General features: G+C 37.8%; 1 protein-coding gene across 1 annotated transcript in view; it reads right to left on the reverse strand.

The window, feature by feature from the left end:
- Window positions 1-720: 720 nt before the first annotated feature.
- The window catches only part of HEATR1 (HEAT repeat containing 1), a 74267-nt gene continuing 54608 nt past the window's right edge, over window positions 721-20379 (reverse strand). The window contains exons 36-45 of the mRNA XM_037821755.1: window positions 10395-10687; window positions 9677-9827; window positions 8504-8662; window positions 8220-8354; window positions 7961-8065; window positions 7710-7878; window positions 6984-7138; window positions 6281-6439; window positions 4673-4781; window positions 721-1089 (exon numbers count right to left, since the gene is read on the reverse strand). Of these exons, the coding sequence (XP_037677683.1) occupies window positions 1001-1089; window positions 4673-4781; window positions 6281-6439; window positions 6984-7138; window positions 7710-7878; window positions 7961-8065; window positions 8220-8354; window positions 8504-8662; window positions 9677-9827; window positions 10395-10687 (1524 nt within the window). The 3' untranslated portion in view covers window positions 721-1000. The remainder of the gene's footprint in view (window positions 1090-4672; window positions 4782-6280; window positions 6440-6983; window positions 7139-7709; window positions 7879-7960; window positions 8066-8219; window positions 8355-8503; window positions 8663-9676; window positions 9828-10394; window positions 10688-20379) is intronic.

Below are 20379 nucleotides of genomic sequence, written 5' to 3' on the forward strand. Positions count from 1 at the left end.
GAAAGCTACACCTCTAAATTGCAAATGAGCCTTTTGCTTTTTGTCACAATTCTGCATTAAAATTTGGTATTACATTAGATCAAAGGCTTTCAAACTGAATGTGAACATTCTATGAGACAGTTTTTAGATTCCTTAAAAAATAAAAGCAGATTTCATTTTGAATCCTTACCTCCCAGCTTCTAGACACTAAGGACTTCAAAGCATTCTAAAGAATTTACTGAAATTTAATAATTTTCTTTCTCATACAAGTAATTCTTGGTTAACCACCTATAGAAATACAATAATTTTTAATCCTCCATGCCACCTAGTATTTCTGGGCTCCTTATTCTTGTGTGATCAGCCAAGTGTGGGTTGTTTTATAAGCATTATATTGCCCTCATTCACCCCCAAAAGGACTGAACTGTATAAGATGTAATCATACTCTAAGTGAAATATGCATTCAAGAACTACTTCCCACTATGGGCACACATAAAAAAATTAAGGCTTAAATATCATCTACCCAAAATGAAATGTAAAAATCCTAATGGCTTTAAAATTAGAAATTATTTTTGTTGTGTGTTGAATAACTTGATCTTTTTTTTTTAAATTAGAGAACTACTTTGAGTGAAATCTAACATGGATACTGTGTACATAATACATTCCTTTACAGAATTAATAAAGCTTTACAGTGTATATGAGGTGCCATTAGCTTTGGGTGCTAAAATTAAACGTCTGTAATAATTTCAATGAAAAAAGACTTTAATAAATATTTAAACAAACACAGCAAGTTGTATAAAAACACCATGTATCATTTACTTTTTGCAACGCTGTACAACTTGCAGGAAGGGCTTATGTGGTAGCACAAACCAAGTAGGAATTTTGTAAAGAAGTGACTGAATATTTATAAGAAGTCCATGTAGGTGTTAAGGCACCAACAGTAACATGGCGCCAAATATCCAAAAGTAAAAACATGAAAAATTATGAACTCTGAACAGAGTATGAAACACCAAAAAACAAGGTTTTAGAAGTAGCTCTGGAGTGGCTCTCCCAATATAACTTCCAGTTGCTGAATAGTCTTCTGACACTGATGTTCTACTTCTTCACATTCATCTAAAAAAAAGAAGAAAAAAAAATCAAAATTAAAATCTGTCATTCTTTTCACCTCAATTATCATTAGCCTGACTTAATGTCTTACATTCCTGCTTTCTCTGGCAATCATTCAATCAAAAGAGTGAAATGAAGCACATTAACAAACATTAAGTATCATGGAATACATCTTCTGTACTCCTCTATTCTGCCTACATTCTGTGCTTAGAAACAAGCTCTATCTGGAAGCTAAGATAGAACCCTGAAAATAGCTGTACACACTAATCAAAATTTAAAATTCCTAGCAAAGCCACTCCTTTCATAGCTCACATGTCCCCTCTCTTCAGGACATAAGAAACCAAGGAAAATGAAATTATTCTTTTAGATAAGCCATGACTCACTAGTATAAAGGTATTTATGCTATGCCTACTTAACAATATTTACTATTTCTTGGGCTGTATAGTAAGTAGAATAGTGCTTAAGACCATATGTTCTAGAACTACAGACATAGGTTTAAACCTCAGCTCTACCATCACATTCAATAGCTTTGTTACATTTATCAAATTAATTTTTTTTAGTATCCAGTTTCATCCTCTGTAAAATAGGGATACTGGTATATACCTTATTGTGAGGATTAAATGATAATCTGTGTAAAGCACCTAAAATAGAGCATCAAATAAATACCGATCATTATCAAATACTGCATCCATTATGGCACTAGACATTCAATAAAATGACCCCAGAACCCGGGGCCACAATATTCAATTTTTTAAATGTATAACATTAATGAAAAACAATACTGTGGTCTGTTTTTACTATCACAACACAAAACTAAAGAGTGAAGCTTATACTGTAAACACAGTCCCAAATGATCATGAAGCCGTTACTTTCTATAACGCCTCCTTTATCCCACTCAAAGTATGGTCTTGAGCCTGTCATATCTGAGAGCAGGAACACGGCAGAGGACTGAGGCCAACTGCCAAACACATTATATCCAAATTTGCATCATGATTGGGCACACTTTCACAGAATTTTATTGTAATTATTTCTTTTTTTTTTTTTTTTTTTTTAAATCATCATTTTATTGAGATATATTCACATACCACGCAGTCATACAAAACAAATTGTACTTTCGATTGTTTACAGTACCATTACATAGTTGTACATTCATCACCTAAATCAATCCCTGACACCTTCATTAGCACACACACAAAAATAACAAGAATAATAATTAGAGTGAAAAAGAGCAATTGAAGTAAAAAAGAACACTGGGTACCTTTGTCTGTCTGTTTCCCTCCCCTACTTTTCTACACATCCATCCATAAACTAGACAAAGTGGTGTTTGGTCCTTATGGCTTTCCCAATCCCATTGTCACCCCTCATAAGCTACATTTTTATACAACTGTCTTCGAGATTCATGGGTTCTGGGTTGTAGTTTGATAGTTTCAGGTATCCACCACCAGCTACCCCAATTCTTTAGAACCTAAAAAGGGTTGTCTAAAGTGTGCATAAGAGTGCCCACCAGAGTGACCTCTCGGCTCCTTTTGGAATCTCTCTACCACTGAAGCTTATTTCATTTCCTTTCACATCCCCCTTTTGGTCAAGAAGATGTTCTCCGTCCCACGGTGCCAGGTCTACATTCCTCCCTGGGAGTCATATTCCACGTTGCCAGGGAGATTCACTTCCCTGGGTGTCTGATCCCACGTAGGGGGGAGGGCAGTGATTTCACCTTTCAAGTTGGCTTAGCCAGAGAGAGAGGGCCACATCTGAGCAACAAAGAGGCATTCAGGAGGAGACTCTTAGGCACAAATACAGGGAGGCCTAGCCTCTCCTTTGCAGCAACCGTCTTCCCAAGGGTAAAACTTATGGTAGAGGGCTCGACCCATCAAACCACCAGTCCCCTATGTCTGTGGTCATGTTAGCAACCATGGAGGTGGGGTAGGCGAATACCCCTGCATTCTCCACAGGCTCCTCAAGGGGGCACTACAACCTTTTTTTTTTTTTTTTTTTTTTAACTTTCCCTTCTTTTTTCAAATCACCTGTATGAAAAAAAAAGTTAAAAAGAAAACAAACATACAATAAAAGAGCATTTCAAAGAGACCATAGCAAGGGAGTAAGAAAAAGACAACTAACCTAAGATAACTGCTTAACTTCCAACATGTTCCTACTTTACTCCAAGAAAGTTACATAATATAGCAACATTTCAGTGAACTTGTTTCTACTACAACCATCAGAAATTAACAGACCATAGTCATTTCTGGGCTTCCCCAGAACGTTAAATAGCTTATCTGTTCTTCCTGGATTATTGTTCCCCCTTCCTTAATTACTCTCTACTGCTAGTTCCCCTACATTCTACATTATAAACCATTTGTTTTACATTTTTCAAAGTTCACATTAGTGGTAGCATATAATATTTCTCTTTTTGTGCCTGGCTTATTTCGCTCAGCATTATGTCTTCAAGGTTCATCCATGTTGTCATATGTTTCACCAGATCGTTCCTTCTTACTGCCGCGTAGTATTCCATCGTGTGTATATACCACATTTTATTTATCCACTCATCTGTTGAAGGACATTTGGGTTGTTTCCATCTCTTGGCAATTGTGAATAATGCTGCTATGAACATTGGCGTGCAGATATCTGTTCGTGTCACTGCTTTCCGATCTTCCGGGTATATACCGAGGAGTGCAATCGCTGGATCGAATGGTAGCTCTATATCTAGTTTTCTAAGGAACTGCCAGACTGACTTCCAGAGTGGCTGAACCATTATACAGTCCCACCAACAATGAATAAGAGTTCCAATTTCTCCACATCCCCTCCAGCATTTGTAGTTTCCTGTTTGTTTAATGGCAGCCATTCTAACCGGTGTTAGATGGTATCTCATTGTGGTCTTAATTTGCATCTCTCTAATAGCTAGTGAAGCTGAACATTTTTTCATGTGTTTCTTGGTCATTTGTATTTCCTCTTCAGAGAACTGTCTTTTCATATCTTTTGCCCATTTTATAATTGGGCTGTCTGTACTATTGTCATTGAGTTGTAGGATTTCTTTGTATATGCAAGATATCAGTCTTTTGTCAGATACATGGTTTCCAAAAATTTTTTCCCATTGAGTTGGCTGCCTCTTTACCTTTTTGAGAAATTCCTTTGAGGTGCAGAAACTTCTAAGCTTGAGGAGTTCCCATTTATCTATTTTCTCTTTTGTTGCTTGTGCTTTGGGTGTAAAGTCTAGGAAGTGGCCTCCTAATACAAGGTCTTGAAGATGTTTTCCTACATTATCTTCTAGGAGTTTTATGGTACTTTCTTTTATATTGAGATCTTTGGTCCATTTTGAGTTAATTTTTGTGTAGGGGGTGAGGTAGGGGTCCTCTTTCATTCTTTTGGATATGGATATCCAACTCTCCCAGCCCCATTTGTTGAAAAGACCATTATGGCTCAGTTCGGTGACTTTGGGGGCCTTATCAAAGATCAGTCGGCCATAGATCTGAGGGTCTATCTCTGAATTCTCAATTCGATTCCATTGATCTATATGTCTATCTTTGTGCCAGTACCATGCTGTCTTGGCAACTGTGGCTTTATAATTGTAATTATTTCTTAATAATTTGGGAATTACCTTCCATCAGTTCTGCTAAGAAAGGAATGGACTCTGGTAGCAAGACAATGTAATTCTCCCTTAGTTTCTCAGCCAGTGCTAACACAGTAATCAAAGCAGCAAATCGAACCTGAAAGGGAAAAAAGGGTAAAGAATGATTTAAAAAAAAAAAAAAAAAGTAGTATTGCAGTACTTACCTTAAAATTTATGCTAACTTGAGAAAAGCTCTGTTTAAACTAAATGTTATTTCATATGAGTTTATTTTACTTTATTATGTCTATTCAACTTTCTTCTTAGAATGCCAGTTTATTTAACAATTCGAGATGTTTGTAATATGTAAAACCTCATAAATCAGTTGTTTCAAACTGTATTCCAGTACTGCAGATGTTGAATGTAAATGTCTTTTTATATTTTCTCTAAAAAAAAAAAATTTAATAAAATGCCACAAGCAAACTCAAAGCCGTGCCATTAGATTTGCAAATAAGCTTGCAAGTGAACCTGGCTACTGAGATGATGCTGACTTTGCTGCAAAGTGTCTCCTGCCATCTCTGGGAGGATTCCCGCATGTCCGTCCCTGCCTACGGTCCCCACTGGAGTGGTGGTGGTTCAGGGCACCCACTCCAGTCATGCTTTCATCTCAACATTGAATAGAAAACACATTCACTGTGGCATGATGTCCTAATCAAGATAGTTTTGGAACTTTAAAAAAATGTTTTAGATATTTCTCACATGACATGTCTATGACAAGGAATGAGAGTAGTTTTTTGGTAATGTTAGCAATTCACTTGGAAACAAAAGTCCTACTAGTCCTCTTTTCAAGTTCTGGGATAATTTAAAGAGTATCTGGACACTGCAAGGTGAGTTGTTTAAAAACCATTTGTTACTACCTATGTTCAGTTAGGATTTTCTTGATATTGTGCAACCAAAATATTAAATTCAATTGATGCTACAACTTGTGTAAGAAACTATGATTTAAAATTTGAGGAGTCATCAAAACAGCCTCATTGTTCTCATTATTTGAAAATAAGTAAATGGTATAAATTTGAACTTATAAATCCTATTAATAAAATTCTGCTCTGGTCTGTTTTGTCCTCTGAGGTTCTAACATGATAATTAGTTTGAAAACTTTGACAGTCAGGTGAGGAATTTCAACTTTCATTCTATCTAACCATTACAGTATTTCTACCACCACCACTTCAGTTTTGTTATTCAACAAAACTGTAAGCCTACATACAATGAAGATATATATTGCCCTAATCAAAGGATTGTTGTCTGGACAAACTGAAAGCATTTCTCTCTGGTAGCACACTGAAACTTGAACTGCACTTAGAAAACATAAGGACTTATACTTCAAGTCTCTGCTATTCAAGACAAAGTATTTTAGCACTTCCAAGTGTCAAACACGCTATCTGGGTGGGAGGATTCTATTATTTATAAATACCCTGGTAAGTAAAAACTAAAAAGTTATCAGGTTCAAATTTTTGCATAACACAGCTAGCTCTCTAGTACTAGATGAAGTAGCAATTTTTCTCCTGCTAGTTTACCACAATTCTATGTCCTTGACCATGTAAACTTTATGCAATACAGTGAAACGCACAGCATCTGTGGTTGTCAACTACAGTTCCTAACCTTGGGTGAGGAGTCTCTTGTCTTGAGCAAAATCTGGTAGTTCAGGGGTTTCCAAAGAGAGTCATCTGCCATGGCCACGGAAAACTGTGCAATACATGGTACCAGGTGCTTCACCACCCTTTCCTGGAACTTCTCTTCTCCTCCAAGCCGGTTTTCCAGCTGTTAAGAGTAAGGTAAGGATTTTGAGCAATAGTATCTCCTTTTTCTCTCTGCTTGAAAAAAATACCCAATATATAAATACTGTTTTATTGGTCTTCATGATATTAGCAAGATTGAAAAAGAGGTACTATTCTAATACTCTCTCTAGAGCAAAGTTGCCACCTTCTGGAACTTCCGTGAGCTTGAAATCTATGGGGAATTCAAATGGAATCTCACAGCATTTAATAGCCTCCCTTTCCTTCTAGCAGAGCATCCTGGATGAATTTTTCAGAGGGAAGACAAGCCCTGAAGCATTCTCAAATAAAACTATTTTAAAAATAATGTAACCAAGAGACCTTATATGTCTGTCTTTTGAAAAATTTAAAATAAAACAAATTCCATGATGGAGTTACATTGAAGAAACATGTGAAATCAAATTTGAAACACAAATTTCATTAATACTTAAAAACACACATACATACGCACAAAATAATGCCTAATAAGCTGTCATCTGGTATCAGTAAAGATTTAACAGGGATGGCTCTCTCAGATGATTCTTAGTTACCTGATCCACCAGTGGCATCATCAAGGCTTCTGCTCTCTCTTTACTTACAAAATGCTGGGTATCAAAAAGGAAGATTTTAAATAAACAGTTCAAAATAAACTGCAACAGCAAGCAGCACTTTTCAGGGTCATTTTCAGAGTCAAAAAATGCTTCATCTGTAGATAGGGGAGAGTAAAAATGAAAAACAAAAACAAACAAACTGAAGATTTCACAATTTAAACTCCAAGGTTTAAATCTGAATCACTATTAAAGTACTTACAATAAGAGGAATATTCCTAAAATGATCCAGAAATTATAACTATCAAAGTTAGAATGCACATAAGATTGATGGTCTCTAGTGATTCCTTCTTTTGGAACTGTTAAAGATTCTAATGCCTAGTTTGGAAATTTAAATTACCTTAACTGTCAAGCAGGCTGGTTCTTAGCATTAGAGAATAAACCAATCTAATTCTAATGTTTTCAAGTTACTTCCAATAACTTCCTTTATTAATGCTCATTTACTTCTCCCAAATGAGTCAATTTATTAATCATGTGTTCATTATGCTAAAACAAATGCTCCAAATGGCTGACAACCGACAAAGTAAAAATTCACACTTCTTAACCTTAGAATTCAAAAAACTTCTAAAATCTTGTCTTTAATTATTAGGTCATGTCTTACACGTACCGTACCTTGTGTAAGGTGCATAGAGCAAGGTATGTAAACTGAATTGAAAGGGAGCTACCAACCTGTTTTGGAGATGTTCACTTGGTTCAAGGTGTCAGCAAAAGGCTTCACCAAATGGCCAGCAAACAGAGTAAAAAGCCCTTTCAGTTTTTCAGCAATGCAATCTGCTAAGTTGAAAAATGTCAGCAACCTGTCCTTTGAGGCATCTTCTGTTTTAGCCCAATCAAACAGCTAAAGAGATAAATAATATTAGTTTCCTCTACATACCTTGTAACTTATACAGTAGAAAGGAAATATGGGAGGAAATACTTACCTTGAAGAACAGGGGCCTGAATGTGATTTCAGAAAGTTTTACAACCATTGCTACTAAACAGTCAATGATAAAATTTTCAGTTTTTCCAATTTCCTCCAGATCATTCTGAGAACAGAAACACAGATTTATTAGCTAGAGTACTGAGATCTAGCTTTAAATTATTTTGGCTTGTATAGCAGTTACACAGCAGGATTTTTTTCCTGGCTCTTAAACAGGTAAATAACAACTTTAGGATTTGGGGGAGTGGAAATAAGCTCACCTCGGAGTGCTGTGCTCTGAAATCCAGGGCCTCAAGGAAGAATGTAGTGAGCTGAGATTGATGGGAAATGAGCTCTTCCTTCTTCATTACCCCAATATGCTCTTGCAGGATGTTCATAAATGGACCCATATGATTCTACCAATAACACAATAAAGAGTAAAGAGATGACATTTTTTATTATTCTCAGATTCAGGAATGCATTTATATAAAGGAATTAACCATATTCTTCAAGTGAAAATTTTAAAATTCAAGTACCACCTCTCCCTTCTCCATACTGATCTCACCTTCCACTTCTTCTCAATTTGCTTGTAAGTTTTATTGATGGCTGGAAGTAAGACCCGGGGTGAAAGCGTGGTAGCCAGTGTCTTTTTAAGAGATGTGAGGCGGATATTGGCCTGTGAGGCAGCACCCATTTCACTAGTGATTTTCTCTAAATGAATCACCTATAGGAATACAAAAATAGTTATAAAGGCCATTACGGGTACTCACCGAGAATCTACACACACAAAAAACTTGGTGATGATGCAAGAAATCAATTCAAATGCCAGTACCTGCAAAAAGCTCAGCTGGCTTTTTAGCTATGTAAAGAATTGCTTTTAAAGCTGAACTTGAACCTGTGTAAATTAAGCTGGGTAGATGCCTGTTTCCCAACTGGGAGTCAGGGATATAGGTAAAATGGTGGAAAGCAGGAGTAAACCACCACAGATCACAGAGCACTCAGACTGATGATGTTCTTAAAGGACAGGAATCCAGGGACCATGAGAAGAATCAAGCTTTCTAACTATCAAATCTAGAGTGCCTCCCCTCCCCAGCAGTATATGCCCCTTTCTAAAGAAATCTACTTTCAAGTCCTAGCTGGAGAGTATGAGAGTCAGTTAAATTGTTTGTATCATCGTAGTTAAGGCTCTGACCTCAAAAATGGCAAATGAGCAATACAATGGAACAGTAATTTGAGGCATGGGGGGTGGAATATGTGTTAACATTCTTGGGCACATTCCATTAGAAATGCCACTTGTTAATTTTTCGGTTCACAGGCAACCTCTATACTGCAATATAATAATTTGCTTTGAAAGACACTTTAAGACTAAGAAGCCTTTCATGTTAGAGAACCATGGCTCATCAGTTTCCACAAAAAAGCAATAAAAGGCAGCTCTTACCAGACTAACTTCCAAGATTTCTCAGGGAAAAAAAAAAAACACAATAAAATACATTCTTCAAAATAAAAGAAGATAAGCTCCACAGTACAAAGTGATCCCCATCAACCTCAAGATTTAGTAGAGACAATGGAAGAGAGAGAGGCACACATTTAATAAAAAACAAACATATCTTCTCAGAAATAAGAATATTTCCTGTCAAACAAAATACAAAAACTTAAAGAACAAATTGAATCATTAAATTTGTAGTTTTTCCCTTTCCTATTCCATCCCAAATAGCATGTTGTGGTCACCATGACTCACCTGTAACAGCACACCTTCTAGGTAAGGGCTGATAAAGTGTGGGAGTGTTTCAACAACTTTCTGCAGGGCTGCCAAGGCACTGAGGAAATAGACCTCGCTAGAGACCAACTCACTGGTGTTTTTCATTGTTGTTAACAATGATGGCATCAGGCTGAAAATAAAGAACAAGAGGTTAGAGTAAACACTGTATGGCTTATAGCCTACAAAACACTGTCCACACATTTTACATGCCAAAGAGCAAGAATGGTAATTTTTAAAAGTAACATCGGTGTTCAATTATTGAATACCTGCTACATGCCAGGCACTATGCTAAAAGCCTTATATGCACAGCCCCCAAGAATCCCACAAATAAATACTTTCTCCTTTTATAGATGGTAAAGTTTTAATCCATTAGGTAACCTGCCCAAGGTAGCACAGCTAGTACACGTAAGAGCCAAAGACAGAGCAGGACCATCCAACTTCCAGATGTTGCCTTGCCTAACTGGATGGGCTTCTCTATCAACCTTCACCTACTGCTTCTTAATTACAGCTAGTCAGAGGAGAGAAAAAAGCAGGGGTCAACAAATGTAAAAGAGTGTTTCTGAAAATAAATGGAATGTTATATTTTTCAGTTTGAAGAAAAGATCAACTCTTAACAAACCTACTGCTATGTAACTTCGGAGGTTTTAAAAAAAAAACAAAACACAACTGCTCCTGTTCCAAATCTCAAGGAGAATACCTGGGAAGCTGAGGTATGGCCAGTGCTTCCAGAGTGGAGGTCACTTCTGCTATGCACAGCAGTGCGCTTCCCAATACATTCCTTTCTTCCTTTGTTTCTGGAGCAATCAGTTTCACTGCAGTGGTCAGCACAGGGACAAAACGCTCTGGATTTTCTGCACCAAAATTCTTACATAAAAGCTTTAGGGTATATAAAGCTGTCTGTCTGTTTATTGCTTGTTCTTCTTCCACTTCTTTTTTATTACGCTGCACGATGGCCACAAGGTCTGGAACCAGTTTTAGGAATTGCTGAACCTGAAAAGGACAGACAAAATCCCCAAATAATTAAAGCTGAACAAAAATGCTAGTCCATTTCCCCATTTTTTACTGCTTGAGATTGTCTAAATAGAAATTGGACCGATGGGTCCCTAAATCACATGACATACAGGACAAACAATACAATTGTTTCTTCAATGCTAAGAGAACACATGTGCTTGCTGACCGCATTTTATTTACATAAAACAATCCTTATGGTTTGGAGTAAAAGAGGATTAGAACTAGCAAGAAGAAAGGAAATAATTAAATTAGTGCAGCGATAAATAGAATAAAGAATAGAAAAACTACTGAGAGAATAAACAAAATGAAAAGTTGGTTCTTTGGAAAACAATTAATAAAAATGACAAGGCTTGAGCCAGACTGACAAAGAAAAAAAGAGAAAAGATGCAAATAACTAAGTATCAGAAAGGCAAATGGTGATATCACTACTGCCCTTACAGAAATAAAAAGGGTAAGAGGATATTATGAACAATTTTACACCAACACATTAGGTAATCTAGAAGAAATGGAAAAATTCCTAGAAATACATTAACCAACCGTACTCAAGGAGAAATAGAAAAATATCAACAAATTTGTAACAAGTACAGAGACTGAATCAATAATCAAAAACCTTCCAGCAAACAAAAGTCCAGGACCAGGTTTCATTAGTGAATGCTACCAAACATTTAAAGAAACAACACCAATCCCTCTCAAAGTCTTTCAAAGAATTAAAAAGGAGGGAACACTTCCTAACTCATCCTATGCGGCCAGCATTATTCTGACACTAAAGCCTGGTAAACACATCACAAGAAAAGAAAATTACAGAACAATTTCCCTTATGAATATAGATGCAAAAATCCTTACAAAATACCCACAAACTGAATCCAATGGCATATTAAAAAGATTACACAACATGATCGAATGGGTTTAATCCCGGAATTGCAAGGGTGGTGCAACATACGAAAATCAATGTAATGCACTGCATTAATAGAATGAAGAAAAAAAACCCACATAATTATGTCAACAGATGCTGAAAAGGCATTCAATACAATCCAGCATCGTTGCTTGATAAAATCACTCAGAGAAATAGGAACAGTACGGAACGTTCTCAACATGATAGAGGCCATTTATGAAAAACTCACAGCTAATATCATAATCAGTGATGAAAGACTTCAAAGCTTTCCCCCTAAGATCAGGAACAAAACACTTTCACCACTGCTATTCAGTATTGTACTAGAAGTTCTTGCTAGAGCAATTAGGTAGGAAAAATAAAAGTATACAAACTGTAAAGGCAGAAGTAAAACGACTTCTGTTTGCAGATACAGAAGACTTTTATACTGAAATCTACAAAATGCTACGGAATGAAAGAGACCTAAATAATTGGCAAGACATCCCATGTTCATAGATTAGAAGAGTTAACATTGTTAATATGTCAGTATTACCCAAGCAATATACAAATTTAATGTGATCCCTATTAAAATTTCAGCAGCCTGTTTTGCTGAAATGGAAAAACTGATACTAAAATTTAAATGGAAATGCAAGGAAGGGGTCCCCGATAGCCAAGACAATATTGAAAAAGAAAAACAGGGTTGGAGGACTTACATGTCTCGATTTTAAATTATATTACAAAGCAGCAGTAATCAAAACAGTGTGGTACTGGCACAAAGACAGACAAATAGATCAGTGGAACAGAAATGAAAGTCAGAAATAGATCCCTAAATCTTTGGCCAATAGATTTTGACAAGGGTGCTAAATACACCCAGTGTGGAAAGAATAGTCTCTGTGAAAAATGGTGTTGGGAAAACTGGATATCCAAGTGCAGAAGAATGTAGTTAAAACACTATCTCACACCATATGCAAAAAAATCAACTCAAAATAGATCAAGGAACTAAAAATAAGAGTTAAAACTATAAAGTTGTCTTAGAAGACAACATAGGAGTAAACCTTCATGACTTGGGATTTGTCAGTGATTCTTAGATACGACATCCAAAGCACAAGCAACTAAAGAAACAAAAGATAAATTTGATCTTATGGAAATTTAAAACTTTCATGCATCAAAGCAAACTTTCAAGAAAATAAAGACAACCTGTAGAACAGGAAAAAAAGTTAAAAACCAAATATCGGGGGAGGCGGGGCAAGATGGCAGACTGGTGAGCCGTATGTTTTAGTTACTCCTCCAGGAAAGTAGGTAAAAAGCCAGGAACTGCGTGGACTGGACACCACAGAGCAATCTGTCTTTGGGCATACTTCATACAACACTCATGAAAACGTGGAACTGCTGAGATCAGCGAAATCTGTAAGTTTTTGCGGCCAGGGGACCCGCGCCCCTCCCTGCCAGGCTCAGTCCCGGGGGAGGAGGGGCTGTCAGCTCCGGGAAGGAGAAGGGAGAACTGCAGTGGCTGCTCTTATCGGAAACTCATTCTACTGATTCAAACTCCAACCATAGATAGACTGAGACCAGACACCAGAGACTCTGAGAGCAGCCAGCCCAGCAGAGAGGAGACAGGCATAGAAAAAAAACAACACGAAAAACTCCAAAATAAAAGCAGAGGATTTTTGGAGTTCTGGTGAACACAGAAAGGGGAAGGGCGGAGATCAGGCCTTGAGGCACATATGCAAATCCCGAAGCAAAGCTGATCTCTCTGCCCTGTGCACCTTTCCTTAATGGCCCTGGTTGCTTTGTCTATTAGCATTTCAATAACCCATTAGATCTCTGAGGAGGGCCGTTTTTTTTTTTTTTTAAATCCTTTTTGCTTTTTCTAAAACAATTACTCTAAGAAGCTCAATACAGAAAGCTTCAAAGAATTGAAATTTGGGCACGTCAAGTCAAGAGCAGAACTAAGAGAGCTCTAAGACAAAAGGCAATAATCCAGTGGCTGAGAAAATTCACTAAACAACACAACTTCCCAAGAAAAGGGGGGTGTCCGCTCACAGCCATCATCCTGGTGGACAGGAAACACTCCTGCCCATCGCCAGCCCCATAGGCCAGAGCTGCCCCAGACAACCCAGTGTGACGGAAGTGCTTCAAATAACAGGCACACACCACAAAACTGGGCGTGGACATTAGCCTTCCCTGCAACCTCAGCTGAATGTCCCAGAGCTGGGAAGGGGGAGCAGTGTGAATTAACAGAGCCCCATTCAGCCATCATTTGAGCAGACTGGGAGCCTCCCAACACAGCCCAGCAGCCCAGAACTGCCCTGGGGGGACGGCACTCACCTGTGACATAGCACAGTCATCCCTCAACAGAGGACCCAGGGTGCACAGCCTGGAAGAGGGGCCCACTTGCAAGTCTCAGGAGCCATACGCCAATACCAAAGACTTGTGGGTCAGTGGCAGAGACAAACTGTGGCAGGACTGAACTGAAGGATTAGACTATTGCAGCAGCTTTAAAACTCTAGGATCACCAGGGAGATTTGATTGTTAGGGCCACCCCCCCTCCCCGACTGCCCACAAACACGCCCCACATACAGGGCAGGCAACACCAACTACACACGCAAGCTTGGTACACCAATTGGGCCCCACAAGACTCACTCCCCCACTCACCAAAAAGGCTAAGCAGGGGAGATCTGGCTTGTGGAGAACAGGTGGCTCGTGGACGCCACCTGCTGGTTAGTTAGAGAAAGTGTACTCCACGAAGCTGTAGATCTGATAAATTAGAGATAAGGACTTCAACTGGTCTACAAACCCTAAAAGAACCCTATCAAGTTCAGCAAATGCCACGAGGCCAAAAACAACAGAAAATTATAAAGCATATGAAAAAACCAGATGATATGGATAACCCAAGCCCAAGCACCCAAATCAAAATACCAGAAGAGACACAGCACCTAGAGCAGCTACTCAAAGAACTAAAGATGAACAATGAGACCATAGTACGGGATATGAAGGAAATCAAGAAGACCCTAGAAGAGCATAAAGAAGACATTGCAAGACTAAATAAAAAAATGGATGATCTTATGGAAATTAAAGAAACTGTTGACCAAATTAAAAAGATTCTGGACACTCATAGTACAAGACTAGAGGAAGTTGAACAACGAATCAGTGACCTGGAAGATGACAGAATGGAAAATGAAAGCATAAAAGAAAGAATGGGGAAAAAAATTGAAAAACTCGAAATGGACCTCAGGGATATGATAGATAATATGAAACGTCCGAATATAAGACTCATTGGTGTCCCAGAAGGGGAAGAAAAGGGTAAAGGTCTAGGAAGAGTATTCAAAGAAATTGTTGGGGAAAACTTCCCAAATCTTCTAAACAACATAAATACACAAATCATAAATGCTCAGCGAACTCCAAATAGAATAAATCCAAAAAAACCCACTCCGAGACATATACTGATCACACTGTCAAACATAGAAGAGAAGGAGCAAGTTCTGAAAGCAGCAAGAGAAAAGCAATTCACCACATACAAAGGAAACAACATAAGACTAAGTAGTGACTACTCAGCAGCCACCCTGGAGGAGAGAAGGCAGTGGCACGATATATTTAAAATTCTGAGTGAGAGGAATTTCCAGCCAAGAATACTTTATCCAGCAAAGCTCTCCTTCAAATTTGAGGGAGAGCTTAAATTTTTCACAGACAAAGAAATGCTGAGAGAATTTGCTAACAAGAGACCTGCCCTACTGGAGATACTAAAGGGAGCCCTACAGACAGAGAAACAAAGACAGGACAGAGAGACTTGGAGAAAGGTTCAGTACTAAAGAGATTCGGTATGGGTACAATAAAGGATATTAATAGAGAGAGGGAAAAATATGGCAAACATAATCCAAAGGATAAGATGGCCGATTCAAGAAATGCCTTCACGGTTTTAACGTTGAATGTAAATGGATTAAACTCCCCAATTAAAAGATATAGATTCGCAGAATGGATCAAAAAAAATGAACCATCAATATGTTGCATACAAGAGACTCATCTTAGACACAGGGACACAAAGAAACTGAAAGTGAAAGGATGGAAAAAACTATTTCATGCAAGCTACAGCCAAAAGAAAGCAGGTGTAGCAATATTAATCTCAGATAAATTAGACTTCAAATGCAGGGATGTTTTGAGAGACAAAGAAGGCCACTACATACTAATAAAAGGGGCAATTCAGCAAGAAGAAATAACAATCGTAAATGTCTATGCACCCAATCAAGGTGCCACAAAATACATGAGAGAAACATTGGCAAAACTAAAGGAAGCAATTGATGTTTCCACAATAATTGTGGGAGACTTCAACACATCACTCTCTCCTATAGATAGATCAACCAGACAGAAGACCAATAAGGAAACTGAAAACCTAAACAATCTGATAAATGAATTAGATTTAACAGACATCTACAGGACATTACATCCCAAATCACCAGGATACACATACTTTTCTAGTGCTCACGGAACTTTCTCCAGAATAGATCATATGCTGGGACATAAAACAAGCCTCAATAAATTTAAAAAGATTGAAATTATTCAAAGCACATTCTCTGACCACAATGGAATACAATTAGAAGTCAATAACCATCAGAGACTTAGAAAATTCACAAATACCTGGAGGTTAAACAACACACTCCTAAACAATCAGTGGGTTAAAGAAGAAATAGCAAGAGAAATTGCTAAATATATAGAGACGAATGAAAATGAGAACACAACATACCAAAACCTATGGGATGCAGCAAAAGCAGTGCTAAGGGGGAAATTTATAGCACTAAACGCATATATTAAAAAGGAAGAAAGAGCCAAAATCAAAGAACTAATGGATCAACTGAAGAAGCTAGAAAATGAACAGCAAACCAATCCTAAACCAAGTACAAGAAAAGAAATAACAAGGATTAAAGCAGAAATAAATGACATAGAGAACAAAAAAACAATAGAAAGGATAAATATCACCAAAAGTTGGTTCTTTGAGAAGATCAACAAGATTGACAAGCCCCTAGCTAGACTGACAAAATCAAAAAGAGAGAAGACCCATATAAACAAAATAATGAATGAAAAAGGTGACATAACTGCAGATCCTGAAGAAATTAAAAAAATTATAAGAGGATATTATGAACAACTGTATGGCAACAAACTGGATAATGTAGAAGAAATGGACAATTTCCTGGAAACATATGAACAACCTAGACTGACCAGAGAAGAAACAGAAGACCTCAACCAACCCATCACAAGCAAAGAGATCCAATCAGTCATCAAAAATCTTCCCACAAATAAATGCCCAGGGCCAGATGGCTTCACAGGGGAATTCTACCAAACTTTCCAGAAAGAACTGACACCAATCTTACTCAAACTCTTTCAAAACATTGAAAAAAATGGAACACTACCTAACTCATTTTATGAAGCTAACATCAATCTAATACCAAAACCAGGCAAAGATGCTACAAAAAAGGAAAACTACCGGCCAATCTCCCTAATGAATATAGATGCAAAAATCCTCAACAAAATACTTGCAAATCGAATCCAAAGACACATTAAAAAAATCATACACCATGACCAAGTGGGGTTCATTCCAGGCATGCAAGGATGGTTCAACATCAGAAAAACAATCAATGTATTACAACACATTAAAAACTCGAAAGGGAAAAATCAATTGATCATCTCAATAGATGCTGAAAAAGCATTTGACAAAATCCAACATCCCTTTTTGATAAAAACACTTCAAAAGGTAGGAATTGAAGGAAACTTCCTCAACATGATAAAGAGCATATATGAAAAACCCACAGCCAGCATAGTACTCAATGGTGAGAGACTGAAAGCCTTCCCTCTAAGATCAGGAACAAGACAAGGATGCCCGCTGTCACCACTGTTATTCAACATTGTGCTGGAAGTGCTAGCCAGGGCAATCCGGCAAGACAAAGAAATAAAAGGCATCCAAATTGGAAAAGAAGAAGTAAAACTGTCATTGTTTGCAGATGATATGATCTTATATCTAGAAAACCCTGAGAAATCAACGATACACCTACTAGAGCTAATAAACAAATTTAGCAAAGTAGCGGGATACAAGATTAATGCACATAAGTCAGTAATGTTTCTATATGCTAGAAATGAACAAACTGAAGAGACACTCAAGAAAAAGATACCATTTTCAATAGCAACTAAAAAAATCAAGTACCTAGGAATCAACTTAACCAAAGATGTAAAAGACCTATACAAAGAAAACTACATAACTCTACTAAAAGAAATAGAAGGGGACCTTAAAAGATGGAAAAATATTCCATGTTCATGGATAGGAAGGCTAAATGTCATTAAGATGTCAATTCTACCCAAACTCATCTACAGATTCAATGCAATCCCAATCAAAATTCCAACAACCTACTTTGCAGACTTGGAAAAGCTAGTTATCAAACTTATTTGGAAAGGGAAGATGCCTCGAATTGCTAAAGACACTCTAAAAAAGAAAAACGAAGTGGGAGGACTTACACTCCCTGACTTTGAAGCTTATTATAAAGCCACAGTTGCCAAAACAGCATGGTACTGGCACAAAGATAGACATATAGATCAATGGAATCGAATTGAGAATTCAGAGATAGACCCTCCGATCTATGGCCGACTGATCTTTGATAAGGCCCCCAAAGTCACCGAACTGAGCCATAATGGTCTTTTCAACAAATGGGGCTGGGAGAGTTGGATATCCATATCCAAAAGAATGAAAGAGGACCCCTACCTCACACCCTACACAAAAATTAACTCAAAATGGACCAAAGATCTCAATATAAAAGAAAGTACCATAAAACTCCTAGAAGATAATGTAGGAAAACATCTTCAAGACCTTGTATTAGGAGGCCACTTCCTAGACTTTACACCCAAAGCACAAGCAACAAAAGAGAAAATAGATAAATGGGAACTCCTCAAGCTTCGAAGTTTCTGCACCTCAAAGGAATTTCTCAAAAAGGTAAAGAGGCAGCCAACTCAATGGGAAAAAATTTTTGGAAACCATGTATCTGACAAAAGACTGATATCTTGCATATACAAAGAAATCCTACAACTCAATGACAATAGTACAGACAGCCCAATTATAAAATGGGCAAAAGATATGAAAAGACAGTTCTCTGAAGAGGAAATACAAATGGCCAAGAAACACATGAAAAAATGTTCAGCTTCACTAGCTATTCGAGAGATGCAAATTAAGACCACAATGAGATACCATCTAACACCGGTTAGAATGGCTGCCATTAAACAAACAGGAAACTACAAATGCTGGAGGGGATGTGGAGAAATTGGAACTCTTATTCATTGTTGGTGGGACTGTATAATGGTTCAGCCACTCTGGAAGTCAGTCTGGCAGTTCCTTAGAAAACTAGATATAGAGCTACCATTCGATCCAGCGATTGCACTTCTCGGTATATACCCGGAAGATCGGAAAGCAGTGACACGAACAGATATCTGCACGCCAATGTTCATAGCAGCATTATTCACAATTGCCAAGAGATGGAAACAACCCAAATGTCCTTCAACAGATGAGTGGATAAATAAAATGTGGTATATACACACGATGGAATACTACGTGGCAGTAAGAAGGAACGATCTGGTGAAACATATGACAACATGGATGAACCTTGAAGACATAATGCTGAGCGAAATAAGCCAGGCACAAAAAGAGAAATATTATATGCTACCACTAATGTGAACTTTGAAAAATGTAAAACAAATGGTTTATAATGTAGAATGTAGGGGAACTAGCAGTAGAGAGCAATTAAGGAAGGGGGAACAATAATCCAAGAAGAACAGATAAGCTATTTAACGTTCTGGGGATGCCCAGAAATGACTATGGTCTGTTAATTTCTGATGGATGTAGTAGGAACAAGTTCACTGAAATGTTGCTATATTATGTAACTTTCTTGGGGTAAAGTAGGAACATGCTGGAAGTTAAGCAGTTATCTTAGGTTAGTTGTCTTTTTCTTACTCCCTTGTTATGGTCTCTTTGAAATGTTCTTTTATTGTATGTTTGTTTTCTTTTTAACTTTTTTTTTCATACAGTTGATTTAAAAAAGAAGGGAAAGTTAAAAAAAAGAAAAAAAAGGAAAAAGACAAACAAGGAAAAAAAAAAAAAAAAAAAGATGTAGTGCCCCCTTGAGGAGCCTGTGGAGAATGCAGGGGTATTCGCCTACCCCACCTCCATGGTTGCTAACATGACCACAGACATAGGGGACTGGTGGTTTGATGGGTTGAGCCCTCTACCATAAGTTTTACCCTTGGGAAGACGGTTGCGGCAAAGGAGAGGCTAGGCCTCCCTGTATTTGTGCCTAAGAGTCTCCTCCTGAATGCCTCTTTGTTGCTCAGATGTGGCCCTCTCTCTCTGGCTAAGCCAACTTGAAAGGTGAAATCACTGCCCTCCCCCCTACGTGGGATCAGACACCCAGGGGAGTGAATCTCCCTGGCAACGTGGAATATGACTCCCGGGGAGGAATGTAGACCCGGCATCGTGGGATGGAGAACATCTTCTTGACCAAAAGGGGGATGTGAAAGGAAATGAAATAAGCTTCAGTGGCAGAGAGATTCCAAAACGAGCCGAGAGATCACTCTGGTGGGCACTCTTACGCACACTTTAGACAACCCTTTTTAGGTTCTAAAGAATTGGGGTAGCTGGTGGTGGATACCTGAAACTATTAAACTACAACCCAGAACCCATGAATCTCGAAGACAGTTGTATAAAAATGTAGCTTATGAGGGGTGACAGTGGGATTGGGAATGCCATAAAGACCAAACTCCACTTTGTCTAGTTTAT

This window comes from Choloepus didactylus, chromosome 2 (genome assembly GCF_015220235.1).
Source record: "Choloepus didactylus isolate mChoDid1 chromosome 2, mChoDid1.pri, whole genome shotgun sequence".
In the NCBI taxonomy this organism is placed as follows: Eukaryota; Metazoa; Chordata; class Mammalia; order Pilosa; family Megalonychidae; genus Choloepus; species Choloepus didactylus.